Source organism: Scyliorhinus torazame, chromosome 5 (assembly GCF_047496885.1).
Source record: "Scyliorhinus torazame isolate Kashiwa2021f chromosome 5, sScyTor2.1, whole genome shotgun sequence".
NCBI lineage: Eukaryota > Metazoa > Chordata > Chondrichthyes > Carcharhiniformes > Scyliorhinidae > Scyliorhinus > Scyliorhinus torazame.
The window spans coordinates 135,467,473-135,483,149 of NC_092711.1; the positions used below are offsets into that span (position 1 = coordinate 135,467,473).

At 53.1% G+C, this 15,677-nt stretch overlaps 1 protein-coding gene across 1 annotated transcript in view; it reads left to right on the forward strand.

The window, feature by feature from the left end:
* The first annotated feature begins 470 nt into the window (after nucleotides 1-470).
* The window catches only part of LOC140417926 (von Willebrand factor A domain-containing protein 5A-like), a 93,774-nt gene continuing 78,567 nt past the window's right edge, over nucleotides 471-15,677 (forward strand). The window contains 5 exon segments of the mRNA XM_072501358.1: nucleotides 471-489; nucleotides 1,123-1,268; nucleotides 1,270-1,290; nucleotides 3,167-3,281; nucleotides 12,202-12,371. Coding sequence (XP_072357459.1) covers nucleotides 471-489; nucleotides 1,123-1,268; nucleotides 1,270-1,290; nucleotides 3,167-3,281; nucleotides 12,202-12,371 — 471 coding nt within the window.

Here is a 15,677-nt window from a genome sequence, read left to right on the forward strand (position 1 = left end):
TAATTCAAGTGTTGGTGGGCACACTCCTGACTCTCGCATGCATGCGCCCATCATGCAGAGAGCCCGATGTCTCCTCTCCCAATTCTACGTCCTTCTTTTTTACATAAAATTCTAGCATTGAAGTCGGACTTGAACACAGCGCATCCGGCCCAGAGGTCCCTCCCTCCCCGAATGGTAGCTAATTTTAAAGTCATACTTATTCGTTTTCGACTCCCCCCACCTGGGGAAATGAGTTTTCTCGACTCCTCCCCCCGCATTCCAATTTAATATCCAGACTTGCGGCTGACGTGTGGCATGTAAAATTGGTGCCACACAAGTGGCAGGCAATGACCATCTCCAACAAGAGAGAATCTAACCATCGATCCCCTGGGACAACTCCGGAGGGAGCACATCGCCAGCCCCGTCCCCTCGACATTCAATGGCATTACCATTGCTGAATCCTCCCCACCATCAACATCCTGGGGGTTACCATGGACCACAAGCAGAACTGTACAACTATATAGATACCGTGGCGAAAAGAGCAGATCAGAGGCTGGGAATCCTGCAGAAAATAACTCACCTCCTGACTCTCCCCAAAAGCCTGTCCCCCATCTCTAAGGCACCAGTCAGGAGTGTGATGGAATACTCTCCACTTGCCTGGGTGAGTGCGGCTCCGACAACACTCGAGAAGCTCGACACCAACCAGGACAAAGCAGCCCCGCTTTGATCGGCACCCCATCCACAAACATTCACTCCCTCCACCACCGACGCACAGTGACAGCAGTGTGTGTACCATCTACAAGATGCACCGCAGCGACTCACCAAGGCTCCTTCGACAGCACCTTCCAAACCCACCACCTCTACCATCTAGAAGGACAAGGGGCAGCAGACACATGGGGAACTCCACCACCTGCAAGTTCCCCTCCGAGCCCCACACTCACCATCCTGACTGGGAAATATATCGGCCGTTCCTTCACTGTCGTTGGTCACAATCCTAGACCTCCTTTCCTGGGATTGGGGCAGGTAAATCCTGAAGAGCTCCCTTGGCAAGACATACTCCTTCATATAAATCTGTGTCAAAGTAACTTCAGATACCCCTTGTTGTTGAGAATAACTCTGACTGTCAGCTGTCAACTCTCCCAGGTGCCCAGGTTCCCGGCGTGACCCAGGACCTTCCGCGGGTGAAGCGCCCGCCCTACACGTTGACGCTCCAGGCTCAGATCCAGAGCCCGCTCGGGATCTCCCGCGTCCAATCCAACTGTGGGCTGACACCCCTGGAGTACCTGAACCCCAGACAAGACCGGAGCCAAGGTGAGGGGTGTGTGGGGCTGATGGTTGGAGGGGGGGGTGGAGGGGTGGGTCGAGGGGGGGGTGGGGGTGTAGGGGTGGGGTGGGGGGGGGGGTGGAGGGGTGGGTCGAGGGGGGGGGGTGGAGGGGTGGGTCGAGGGGGGGGGGGTCGAGGGGTGGGTGGGGGGGGGGGCGGAGGGGTGGGTGGGGGGGTGGAGGGGTGGGGGGGATTGCAGGGGTGGGTCGGGGGGGGGTCGAGGGTGGGGGGGGTGGAGGGGTGGGGGGGATTGCAGGGGTGGGTGGAGGGGGGGGGTCAATCCAGGGGAAGCAGCAGTTGGGAGGTGGGTGGACTTCTGGGAAGGAAGGTAGCAGAAAGATTGAATCACACCTGAAATTGCTGGAACTACACAGCAGGTCAGGCACATCTGTGGTGGCTGAAATGTTTCTGGTTGATGACCTTTCCATAATTCCTAATCCCCTCCCGTTCAGGGAGATATCTGTACACTGACTGGTGTCTCTCAGTCCCCTCTCTCTCAGGGAGATATCTGTACACTGACTGGTGCCTCTCAGTCCCCTCTCTCTCAGGGAGATATCTGTACACTGACTGGTGTCTCTCTGTCCCCTCTCAGGGAGATATCTGTACACTGACTGGTGTCTCTCAGTCCCCTCTCTCTCTCAGGGAGACATCTGTACACTGACTAGTGTCTCTCAGTCCCTCTCTCTCAGGGAGATATCTGTACACTGACTGGTGCCTCTCAGTCCCCTCTCTCTCAGGGAGATATCTGTACACTGACTGGTGCCTCTCAGTCCCCTCTCTCTCAGGGAGATATCTGTACACTGACTGGTGTCTCTCTGTCCCCTCTCTCTCAGGGAGATATCTGTACACTGACTGGTGTCTCTCAGTCCTCTCTCTCTCTCAGGGAGATATCTGTACACTGACTGATGTCTCTCTGTCCCCTCTCTCTCAGGGAGATATCTGTACACTGACTGGTGTCTCTCAGTCCCCTCTTTCTCTCAGGGAGATATCTGTACACTGACTGGTGTCTCTCAGTCCCCTCTCTCTCAAGGAGATATCTGTACACTGACTGGTGTCTCTCAGTCCCCTCTCTCTCAGGGAGATATCTGTACACTGACTGGTGTCTCTCAGTCCCCTCTCTCTCAGGGAGATATCTGTACACTGACTGGTGTCTCTCAGTCCCCTCTCTCTCAGGGAGATATCTGTACACTGACTGGTGTCTCTCAGTCCCCTCTCTCTCAGGGAGATAACTGTACAGACTTGTGTCTCTCAGTCCTCTCTCTCTCAGGGAGTTATCTGTACACTGACTGGTGCCTCTCAGTCCCCTCTCTCTCAGGGAGATATCTGTACACTGACTGGAGTCTCTCAGTCCCCTCTCTCTCAGGGAGATATCTGTACACTGACTGGTGTCTCTCTGTCCCCTCTCTCTCTCAGGGAGATATCTGTACACTGACTGGTGTCTCTCAGTCCCCTCTCTCTCAGGGAGATATCTGTACACTGACTGGTGTCTCTCAGTCCCCTCTCTCTCAGGGGAGATATCTGTACACTGACTGGTGTCTCTCAGTCCCCTCGCTCTGAGGGAGACATCTGTACACTGACTAGTGTCTCTCAGTCCCTCTCTCTCAGGGAGATATCTGTACATTGACTGGTGTATCTCAGTCCCTCTCTCTCAGGGAGATATCTGTACACTGACTGGTGTCTCTCAGTCCTCTCTCTCTCAGGGAGATATCTGTACACTGACTGGTGTCTCTCAGTCCCCTCGCTCTCAGGAAGATATCTGTACACTGACTGGTGTCTCTCAGTCCCTCTCTCTCAGGGAGATATCTGTACACTGACTGGTGTATCTGTCTGTTTTTTATTTCTGGTTTCTGATCCTTGCCCCAGGTATCCTTAAAGGATGAACACCGATTTGATAAGGACGTCGAAATGCTGATCTATTACGATAATGTTCACACACCAAGTGCCATCGTTGAGGCCGGGGTGGAGTCTGTGGCCCCAGGTAACAGGGTGATGCTTTATCCTGATGGGTATACTGAAGGAAGAGGAGTGGGGTCTTGAGGGGGGGGGGTTTGCATGTAGCAGTGTTAGAAAGGAGTAAGAGACTTGGTTCGCTACGGTTTGTGATGAAAATAGGAAATGCTGCAAAATTGTAGCACGTCGAGCGTCCTCTCTGGAGAGAGACATAAGAGGTCGTGTTTCTGATTTGAACCTTCCACAACCAGTTCCAAAGAAGTGTCATATTGGACTTGAGCTGTGAACACTGTTTCCCTCACCACAGGCTGTGCCAGGATTGCTGAGCTTTTCCAGCACTTTTCTGTTGTCATTTCTGATTTGCACAGTATCTTTGCTTTTTTTTGGGGGCCGGTTTGGGTTGGCTGGGGTTGGGCCGGAGGGAGACGCTGTGCCAGGGACAGGTTTAAACAACGGCGGCAGCACAGTGGTTAGCTCTGCTGCCTCACAGCGCCATGAACACGGGTTCATTTCTTGCCTTGATTGGCCTGTGGGGAGTCTGCACGTTCTTCCCATGTCTGCGTGGGTTTCCTCTGGTTGTGCCGGTTTCCTGCCACATTCCAAAGGTGTGCAGGTTAGGTGGATTGGCCGTGATCAATTGCCCTTAGTGTCCAAAGATGTGCAGGTTAGGTGGGGTTACGGGGATAGGGCGAGGGAGTGGGCCGAGGTAAGATGCAGCCTCAGAAGGTTGGTGCAGACACGATGGGCTGAATGTCCTCCCTCTGCATTGCTGGGATTCTATAGATTGTAGAAATGGGGCAGAGGGGAGGGATAGGTTGTGTTAGGAACTGGTTGTGAAGGTATTCGACGAAGGGAGACATCTTCAGACTGATTGAGTTGCATATTAGATCTGCGTATTAGAACGAGACAGCTCGTCTCATTTAAATATGCAGTTCCCTGAGGTAACCAAGGTGTTGGGATCTAGCTCCTTCACCTTGGAGACCTCCGGCGAACCAACCTCCCCGTCCACCCAATACCAAGTAAACTGGTCCTTAACCCAGAATCACCCTCCCATCCAATACTAACACAACCTGTCCCTCGCCCAATCTCTCCCTTCATCCAATACTAACACAACCTGTCCCTCGCCCAATCTCTCCCTCCAACCAATACTAACACAACCTGTCCCTCGCCCAATCTCCCCCTCCAACCAATACTAACACAACCTGTCCCTCGCCCAATCTCTCCCTCCATCCAATACTAACCCAACCTGTCCCTCGCCCAATCTCTCCCTCCAACCAATACTAACACAATCTGTCCCTCGCCCAATCTCCCCCTCCAACCAATACTAACACAACCTGTCCCTCGCCCAATCTCCCCTCCATCCAATACTAACACAACCTGTCCCTCACCCAATCTCCCCCTCCATCAAATACTAACACAACCTGTCCCTCGCCCAATCTCTCCTTCCAACCAATACTAACACAACCTGTCCCTCACCCAATCTCTCCCTCCATCCAATACAAACACAACCTGTCCCTCGCCCAATCTCCCCCTCCATCCAATACTAACACAACCTGTCCCTCGCCCAATCTCTCCCTCCAACCAATACTAACACAACCTGTCCCTCACCCAGTCTCTCCCTCCATCCAATACTAACACAACCTGTCCCTCACCCAATCTCTCCCTCCATCCAATACTAACACAACCTGTCCCTCACCCAATCTCTCCCTCCAACCAATACAAATACAACCTGTCCCTCGCCCAATCTCCCCCTCCATCCAATACTAACACAACCTGTCCCTCACCCAGTCTCTCCCTCCATCCAATACTAACACAACCTGTCCCTCACCCAATCTCTCCCTCCATTCAATACTAACACAACCTGTCCCTCACCCAGTCTCTCCCTCCATCCAATACTAACACAACCTGTCCCTCACCCAATCTCTCCCTCCATCCAATACTAACACAACCTGTCCCTCGCCCAATCTCTCCCTCCATCCAATACTAACACAACCTGTCCCTCTCCCAATCTCTCCCTCCATTCAATACTAACACAACCTGTCCCTCACCCAATCTCCCCTCCATCCAATACTAACACAACCTGTCCCTCACCCAATCTCTCCCTCCATCCAATACTAACACAACCTGTCCCTCACCCAATCTCCCCTCCATCCAATACTAACACAACCTGTCCCATGCCCAATCTCTCCTCCATCCAATACTAACACAACCTGTCCCTCACCCAATCTCTCCCTCCATCCAATATTAACACAACCTGTCCCTCGCCCAATCTCTCCCTCCATCCAATACTAACACAACCTGTCCCTCGCCCAATCTCTCCCTCCATCCAATACTAACACAACCTGTCCCTCACCCAATCTCCCCTCCATCCAATACTAACACAACCTGTCCCTCGCCCAATCTCCCCCTCCATCCAATACTAACACAACCTGTCCCTCACCCAATCTCTCCCTCCATCCAATATTAACACAACCTGTCCCTCGCCCAATCTCTACCTCCATCCAATACTAACATGACCTGTCCCTCGCCCAATCTCTCCCTCCAACCAATACTAACACGACCTGTCCCTCGCCCAATCTCTCCCTCCATCCAATACTAACACAACCTGTCCCTCGCCCAATCTCCCCCTCCATCCAATACTAACACAATCTGTCCCTCACCGAATCTCTCCCTCCATCCAATACTAACACAACCTGTCCCTCACCCAGTCTCTCCCTCCATCCAATACTAACACAACCTGTCCCTCACCCAATCTCTCCCTCCATCCAATACTAACACAACCTGTCCCTCACCCAATCTCTCCCTCCATCCAATACTAACACAACCTGTCCCTCACCCAATCTCTCCCTCCATCCAATACTAACACAACCTGTCCCTCACCCAATCTCTCCCTCCATCCAATACTAACACAACCTGTCCCTCGCCCAATCTCCCCCTCCATCCAATACTAACACAATCTGTCCCTCACCGAATCTCTCCCTCCATCCAATACTAACACAACCTGTCCCTCACCCAGTCTCTCCCTCCATCCAATACTAACACAACCTGTCCCTCACCCAATCTCTCCCTCCATCCAATACTAACACAACCTGTCCCTCACCCAATCTCCCCCTCCATTCAATACTAACACAACCTGTCCCTCACCCAGTCTCTCCCTCCAGCCAATACTAACACAACCTGTCCCTCACCCAATCTCTCCCTCCATCCAATATTAACACAACCTGTCCCTCGCCCAATCTCTCCCTCCATCCAATACTAACATGACCTGTCCCTCGCCCAATCTCTCCCTCCAACCAATACTAACACGACCTGTCCCTCGCCCAATCTCTCCCTCCATCCAATACTAACACAACCTGTCCCTCGCCCAATCTCCCCCTCCATCCAATACTAACACAATCTGTCCCTCACCGAATCTCTCCCTCCATCCAATACTAACACAACCTGTCCCTCACCCAGTCTCTCCCTCCATCCAATACTAACACAACCTGTCCCTCGCCCAATCTCTCCCTCCATCCAATACTAACACAACCTGTCCCTCACCCAATCTCTCCCTCCATCCAATACTAACACAACCTGTCCCTCACCCAATCTCCCCCTCCATTCAATACTAACACAACCTGTCCCTCACCCAGTCTCTCCCTCCATCCAATACTAACACAACCTGTCCCTCGCCCAATCTCTCCCTCCATCCAATACTAACACAACCTGTCCCTCACCCAATCTCTCCCTCCATCCAATACTAACACAACCTGTCCCTCACCCAATCTCCCCCTCCATTCAATACTAACACAACCTGTCCCTCACCCAATCTCTCCCTCCATCCAATACTAACACAACCTGTCCCTCGCCCAATCTCTCCCTCCATCCAATACTAACACAACCTGTCCCTCACCCAATCTCTCCCTCCATCCAATACTAACACAACCTGTCCCTCACCCAATCTCCCCCTCCATTCAATACTAACACAACCTGTCCCTCACCCAGTCTCTCCCTCCATCCAATACTAACACAACCTGTCCCTCGCCCAATCTCTCCCTCCATCCAATACTAACACAACCTGTCCCTCGCCCAATCTCCCCCTCCAACCAATACTAACACAACCTGTCCCTCGCCCAATCTCCCCCTCCATTCAATACTAACACAACCTGTCCCTCGCCCAATCTCTCCTTCCAACCAATACTAACACAACCTGTCCCTCACCCAGTCTCTCCCTCCATCCAATACTAACACAACCTGTCCCTCACCCAATCTCTCCCTCCATCCAATACTAACACAACCTGTCCCTCGCCCAATCTCCCCCTCCATCCAATACTAACACAACCTGTCCCTCACCCAATCTCCCCCTCCATTCAATACTAACACAGCCAGTCTGAAATCAACAGGCATGATTTGGCCGCCACATCACGCCCGACTTGGTGATGTGTCGAGGCCGTTGAATCCCTTGAGAGGCGTCGCGTGAGATCCGTGATGCTGGGGTCGCCTCAGCCGAACCTCTGAAGTGGCGCAATCTGGATTTTTGCCCATTCCAGGTGAGATCTGGAATACCATATGTAAAAGGTCTCCAAGGGAACCAGATGGAACACCACTCGTGGGGGTCTCCCAGAGGATTGGAGGCCCCAAAGTGCATGCCCTCTGGGCAGGGTGATACCCTGGTTCTCCTGGCACTGCCAAGCTGGCATTCTTTTTTTTAAAAGAAATATATTTATTCAAATTTTTGAACAAATTGTCCACCCCCCCACCCAACCGAACAAGAAATAGAAACAAAAACACAACAAGCAGAAATTATACATTGGATTTTCCCCAAATACAATAACCCCCCCATAAAACAGTGGAAATACAAATAGGGAAACCCCCCACCTTAACCCAAACGCCACCCCAAAAGAACCCCCCCCCCCCCTCTCCAGGTTACTGCTGCTGCTGACCTCCTCCTGACGCTCCGCGAGATAGTCTAGGAATGGTTGCCACCGCCTGAGGTACCCTTGCACAGACCCTCGCAAGGCAAACTTTATCCTCTCCAGCTTGATGAACCCTGCCATGTCATTGATCCAGGCTTCCACACGAGGGGGCTTCGCATCTTTCCACAGTAACAAAATCCTCCGCCGTGCTACTAGGCCAGAATACCAGCCTCTTTCGCCTCCTGCACTCTCGGCTCGTCCGATACCCCAAACAATGCTAATCCCCAGCTCGGCTTGACCCGGGCGTTCACCACCTTGGACATAGTCCTCGCAAAACCCATCCAGCACCGTGCACGACCAGAACATGTGGACGTGATTCCCCGGGCTTCCTGAGCACCTCCCACACCTGTCCTCCACCCCAAAGAACCTACTCACCCTCGCCCCTGTCACATGCGCTCTGTGAGTAACTTTAAACTGTATTAGGCTGAGCCTGGCGCAGGAGGAGGAAGAATTAACCCTACTCAGGGCATCAGCCCACAGACCCTCATCTATCTCCTCCCCAAGCTCCTCCTCCCACTTGCCCTTTAACTCCTCCACCGAGGCCTCCTCCTCTTCCTGCAGCTCCTGGTAAATCGCCGAAACCTTGCCTTCGAAATCACCCTGTCCTGAATCCCACATGGAAGCAGCGGGAATTCCCTCACCTGCCGCCTCACAAACGCCCTCACTTGCATGTACCTGAAAGCGTTTCCCGGGGGTAGCCCAAACTTCTCCTCCAGCGCCCCATGGCTCTCAAACGTCCCGTCAATGAACAGGTCCCCCATTCTTCTAATCCCTGCCCGATGCCAGCTCCGAAACCCCCCATCCATCCTTCCTGGGACAAACCGATGATTCTCCCGAATAGGGACCAAACCGAGGCTCCCACCTCGCCCCTGTGTCGCCTCCACTGCCCCCAGATCTTCAGCGTCGCCGCCACCACCGGACTCGTGGTGTACCTTGTCGGCGAGAGCGGCAGCGGTGCCGTCACCAGCGCCCTCCGGCTCATGCCCACACAGGACGCCATCTCTAGCCTCTTCCACGCCGCCCCCTCTCCCTCCATTACCCACTTACGGATCATTGCCACATTGGCTGCCCAATAATAGCCGCACAAATTCGGCAGCGCCAGCCCCCCCCTGTCCCTGCTACGCTCCAGAAACACCCTCTTCACCCTCGGGGTCTTATTCGCCCACACAAATCCCATGATGCTCCTGCTTACATGTTTGAAAAAGCCCTTGGGGATCAAAATGTGAAGGCACTGGAACACAAAGAGAAACCTCGGGAGGACCGTCATTTGACCGACTGCACCCTACCCGCTAGTGAGAGTGGCAGCATATCCCATCTTGTAAAATCCTCCTCCATCTGCTCCACCAACCGCGTCAAATTGAGCTTGAGCAGGGCCCCCCAACTCCTAGCTACTTGGATCCCCAGGTACCAAAAGCTCCTTTCCGCCCTCTTCAGCGGTAGCTCGTCTATCCCCCTGCCCTGGTCCCCTGGGTGCACCACAAAGAACTCACTCTTCCCTACGTTGAGTTTATACCCCGAAAAGTCCCCAAACTCCCTCAGGATCCGCATGACCTCCGCCATCCCCTCCACTGGATCCGCAACATACAACAACAGGTCATCGGCATACAACGACACCCGGTGTTCCTCCCCTCCCCTCCATTTCCTGGACTTCCTCAGTGCCATGGCCAGCGGCTCAAGGGGCTGTTTAGCACACTGGGCTAAATCGCTGGCTTTGAAAGCAGACCAAGGCAGGCCAGCAGCACGGTTCAATTCCCGTAACAGCCTCCCCGAGCAGGCGCCGGAATGTGGCGACTAGGGGCTTTTCACAGTAACTGCATTGAAGCCTACTTGTGACAATAAGCGATTTTCATTTCATTTCAATTGCCAGTGCAAACAACGACCCCGTACAGCAAACGTCCCCCGGTACAGCCGAAAGTACTCCGACCTCCGCCGGTTCGTAGCCACACTCGCCACTGGGCTCTATATAGCACCCTGACCCAACTGATGAACCCCTCCTCGAACCCAAACCTCCGCAACACTTCCCAAAGATACTCCCACTCCACCCGATCAAAGGCCTTCTCCGCGTCCACAGCTGCCACTACCTCCGCTTCCCCCTCCACCGAGGGCATCATAATCACATTGAGGAGCCTCCGCACATTTGTATTCAGCTGCCTACCCTTCACAAATCCAGTCTGGTCCTCATGAATCACCCCCGGGACACAGTCCTCAATTCTCGTAGCCAGCGCCTTCGCCAGCAACTTCGCGTCAACATTGAGGAGCGAGATCGGTCTATACGACCCACATTGCAATGGATCCTTGTCCTGCTTCAAAATCAAAGAAATCAGCACCCTGGACATTGCCGGGGGCAAGGTCCCCATCTCCCTCGCCTTATTAAAAGTCCTCACTAGCAACGGGCCCAGCAGGTCCATGTATTTCCTGGAAAATTCAACCGGGAACCCATCCGGCCCCGGGGCCTTCCTCGCCTGCATGCTCCCCAATCCCTTCACCAGTTCCTCCAGCCCAATCGGCGCCCCTAAATCAGCCATCTCCTCCTCCACCCTCGGGAACCTCAGCTGATCTAGGATTCCCTCCCCCCCCCCGCTGGGAGCTCAGACCTGTACAGATCCCAATAGAAGTCCCTAAATACCTTGTTTATTCTCACCGCACTCCGCACCGTATTCCCCCCTCTATCCATAACTCCACCAATCTCCCTCGCTGCCTCCCTCTTACGATGCTGGTGTGCCAGCATCCGACTCGCTTTCTCCCCATACTCATACGCGCCCCCCCCCTGTGCTTTCCTCCACTGTGCCTCTGCTTTCCCTGTGGTCAACAGGTCGAACTCCGTCTGGAGGTTCCGTCGCTCCCTGAGTAGCCCCTCCTCGGGGGCCTCTGCATACCTCCTGTCCACCCTTAAAATCTCCCCCACCAACCTCTCCCTCTCCAACCTCTCCCTCTCCCTCCTCTCTCTCTTCTCCCTGTGGGCCCTAATGGAGATTAGCTCTCCCCTGACCACTGCCTTCAACGCCTCCCCCTCTCGTCCCCCAACTCCAGCTCCATCCAATGCGGGGCATGGTCCGAGATCAAGCTGGCATTTTCTGCGTGGCAGTGAGCAGGCGGAGGCGGGGGTGCCCCGCATGGGTGAGGGGTGTTCCGGGAAGCCCCTTACAGTGAGTTGGGGCTGGAGTGGGGTTTGGGGGTTGCGTCGTGGGCTCGAGGGATTGGGACCCTGCCCTGTCCCCGATCGCCAGTGGCCTGGGAAGCCCCCGTTGGTGCTGTTATGCCTGGTCCACATATCTAAATGGATGCCCTGGTAGGGTCTCGCTGGGCCGTTAGCTCCCTGGCGCCGGGAGAATCCAGCAAGCGCATATTTAAATGAGCCGCTTGGGTTTTTTTACATATGGTGTTCCAGGTCTCACCCGGAATGGGCAAAAGTCCAGATCGCGCCATCTTGCGAGGTTCGGTTGAGACGTCCCCAGTGTCACGGATCTCACGAGACGCTTCTCCGGGGATTCAACGGCCTCGACACATCACCAAGTCGGGCGTGTAGTGGCGACCAAATCATGCCTGTTGATTTCAGACTGGTTGGGTTGTTATTGAATGGAGGGAGAGATTGGGTGAGGGACAGGTTGTTTTAGTATTGGATGGAGGGGGATTCCAGGTTAAGGACCAGTTGACTTGGTATTGGGTGGACGGGGAGGTTGGATTCGGGACAGGTTGTGTTAGTATTGGATGGAGGGGGATTCCAGGTTGAGGACCAGTTGGCTTGGTATTGGGTGGACGGGGGGGTTGGATTCGGGACAGGTTGTGTTAGTATTGGATGTGGAGAGAGAGAGGTTATTGGGGACAGGCTGCTTCTGGAGGGACAGACTCTTGTTACAGATGGACCTGAGTAATGTCCTGGGTTTGTGTGAGGGAGAGAGGGGCGGGACGAGTCGGGTGGGCTGGAGGGAAGGAGCCCATGCTCGTGGTCCTTTTATGAATCATCAGTTCCGCTCTCGTTTGATCCTTTATCAGGGACCCTGATGGGAGATCCCGTGGTCATGGTCAACATCTATCCCCAGTTTCCTGAGAAACCTTCCCTGATCACATCCGGGGAGTTCATCTTCCTCATAGACCGTTCCGGAAGCATGGAGTGCTCGATGTCCAATGAAGACGACGGGCCCAGTCGTATCCAAAGCGCTAAGGTAACCAAACGGAATGAGATGGAGAGGGGCTGGGTCCATTGGAGGGTACGGTCACACAATCCAGTTGTTGTTGGGGGGGGGGGGAAGAATGGCGACATATGGACTCAACACTGCCTGATACGTTATTTGAGGAAATGGTGGCGGGATCGGCCGGGAAACTGAGTTTTTCATTCCAGGCTGGGTTTGACTCCCTGGGCACACAAAATAATAATAACAATCTTTATTGTCACAAATAGGCTTACATTAACGCTGCAATGGAGTTACTGTGAAAAGCCCCCAGTCACCACATTCCGGAGCCTGTTCGGGAAGAGAGTTCCAGAGACTCGCCACCCTCTGACAGAAACCTTTTGCCTCATCTCCATTTTAAACGGGCGACCCCTTATTTCCCCCCCTCCCCCCCCCAAGCTCTAGATTCTTCCACAAGAGGAAACGTCCTCTCCACATCCACCCTGTCAAGACTACCCTCAGGATCTTCAAGGTATCAATCAAGTGCATTCCTAGGGGTGCACATCTCCAGAAATCTATCCTGGTCCACCCACGTCTACGCTACCACCAAGAAAGCACAACAGCGCCTATACTTCCTCAGGAAACTAAGGAAATTCGGCATGTCCACATTAACCCTTACCAACGTTTACAGATGCACCATAGAAAGCATCCTATCAGGCTGCATCACAGCCTGGTATGGCAACTGCTCGGCCCAGGACCGCAAGAAACTTCAGAGAGTCGTGAACACCGCCCAGTCCATCACACGAACCGGCCTCCCATCCATTGACTCCATCTACACCTCCCGCTGCCTGGGGAAAGCGGGCAGCATAATCAAAGATCCCTCCCACCCGGCTTACTCACTCTTCCAACTTCTTCTATCGGGCAGGAGATACAGAAGTCTGAGAACACGCACGAACAGACTCAAAAACAGCTTCTTCCCCACTGCCACCAGACTCCTAAATGACCCCCTTATGGACTGACCTGATTAACACTACATACACCCTGTATGCTTCATCCGATGCCAGTGCTTATGTAGTTACATTGTATATGTTGTGTTGCCCTATTATGTATTTTCTTGTATTCCCTTTTCTTCCCATGTACTTAATGATCTGTTGAGCTGCTCGCAGAAAAATCCTTTTCACTGTACCTCGGTACACGTGACAATAAACAAATCCAATCCAAGTCGCCTCTTACAACAGATTCAAATGAAAGCAAAATACTGCAGATACTGGAAACCTGAAACATCAACATAAAATGCTGGATAAACTCAACAGGGCTGGCAGCATCAGTGGAGATAGAGAGACAGAGTCAACGTTTCGGATCTAAATGACCCTTCTACAGAACAGTCTAGCATTTTGTGATTCATGCACTCGGACACCCAGATCCCTCTGCACCTCAGAGCTCTGCAACCTCACATTTAGATAATAAACTTATTTTTTATTCTTCCTGCCAAAATGGACAATTTCACATTTGCACACACTATTCTCCATTTGGCAGGTCTTTGCACACTCAATCAACCCATCGATATATTTTTGTAGAGTCTCCATATGTCCTCTTCACAACTTACTTTCCTACCGATCTTTGGTGTCATCAGCAAATTTGGCAATCACCCCATCACAAAGTCATTAATTTTTCAGATAAATTGTAACCCTCCCTCCCTGACAGCACAGTGGATGTACCTACACCTCAGGGACTGCAGCGGGTTCAAAAAGGCAACTCTTTACCACCTTCTGAGGGGCAACTAGGGATGGGCAATAAACGCTGGCCGATGCCCATGTCCCGTAAATAAATTTTGAAAAAATTGGCGCTGGTCCTGGAGCAATTCTGGAACCGTTAATGGGCTTGCAACGGCGCCACCTGGAACATGGACAGTTCCAATGAAATTAAAAACGGTGTTGGAGTCGCTGGGGTCAGGATTGGCACACAAGAGGTTGACAAACTGCGGTGGCATATCAGCACTCCACTCCCCACATACACACATCCCAGCCAACGAGCTGGAGCACGCCCATCCCGTTGATGGGTCGGCTGGGGCCAGAGAGTACCCATGGGGGAAGATTGGGGGACACACCTACAACCCGTGGTGCTGAGTTCACAGCGCGCAGTCAGCAGCCTGCACAGAGCCATGGCTGCGGAGATGGTGTTCCGTCCACCTCGACCCCTTGGCCCACATCCTGGCTGCTCCCCGCTACCTCCCCAGCCATGGCAGAAGCCCCCCAGCCAGCGGCACAACTAACTGTGCCGATGTTGGACATTTTTTGTACCCCATCTCTCTTCCCCCTCAGCAGCCACAACGCATGTTTGCCGATTTGTGAAACCACAAGTGAAACTCGCCATCGGTAATTCCTCCTGGCAGAGGCGGAGTATCGCGGAGGCCCCGGTAATACTGGGTCAGGCTCGCTCATGATATGCCAACGGTGTTTACTGTTCGTGTGGGGCAGGATGCACTGATGCCGCTGTCGAGGCAACGGAGCATGGCATTCTGTCGGGCAGGCCAGGATTTTCACCTCCCGCACCATTCTCCGCCCATTCGTGTGTCCCAATTCCGCGTCGGCCGACTGAGAATCCCACTCCATGTCTTCCTGGGAATTTTCATTGTCCTTGTTGATTCTGTCGACTTTTTTTGTTGATTTTGATGCGTTGTTGCATTTACCCATCTTTGCTGCTTGAGGATTCTGTCTGGCCCTGCACGCCTTTTGTTAAGTGACCTTTCTTGCCACGATTACGACATCTGCTTTCTCGACACCCAGCATTGCTGTGGGGAATGCCCACCTGGCACACCTATGGCATGCTTGTGTGTTGAGAGGTCTTCTTTTCTCAGCATTCATCTTACAAACGGAACACACTTGTTCTTGTCTCTGTATTTCAGGCGCACACACACACTGGCTCTTATCCAATAATGCCCCTGCCAACTCCCGACTCCCCCCAATCATCCTCAGACCCCACAACTGCGCACTCTTTCCTTGACCAACCATCTATCTTTCATGGCTGCATCCCACCATTATATATTGTTTTTACAAACCCATGAGCGTTCAACTGCCTCTTATTTTAGGCTCCCAGGACCTCATCTCTCAGATGGGCCGAGACACTCCATGCCCATGTGCAATAGGACCTGAACGTTTGGGTGATGAATGGCAAATAACATTAACACCACACAAGTGACCATCTCCAACAAGAGAGGATCTAACCATCGCCCCTTGGTATTCAGTGGCATTACCATCGCTGAAACCACCACGATCAACATTTTGCAAGGGTGAGGGGGGGGGGGGTTACCATTGACCAGAAACTAAACTGGACCAGTCAGTTAAATACTGTGGCTATAAG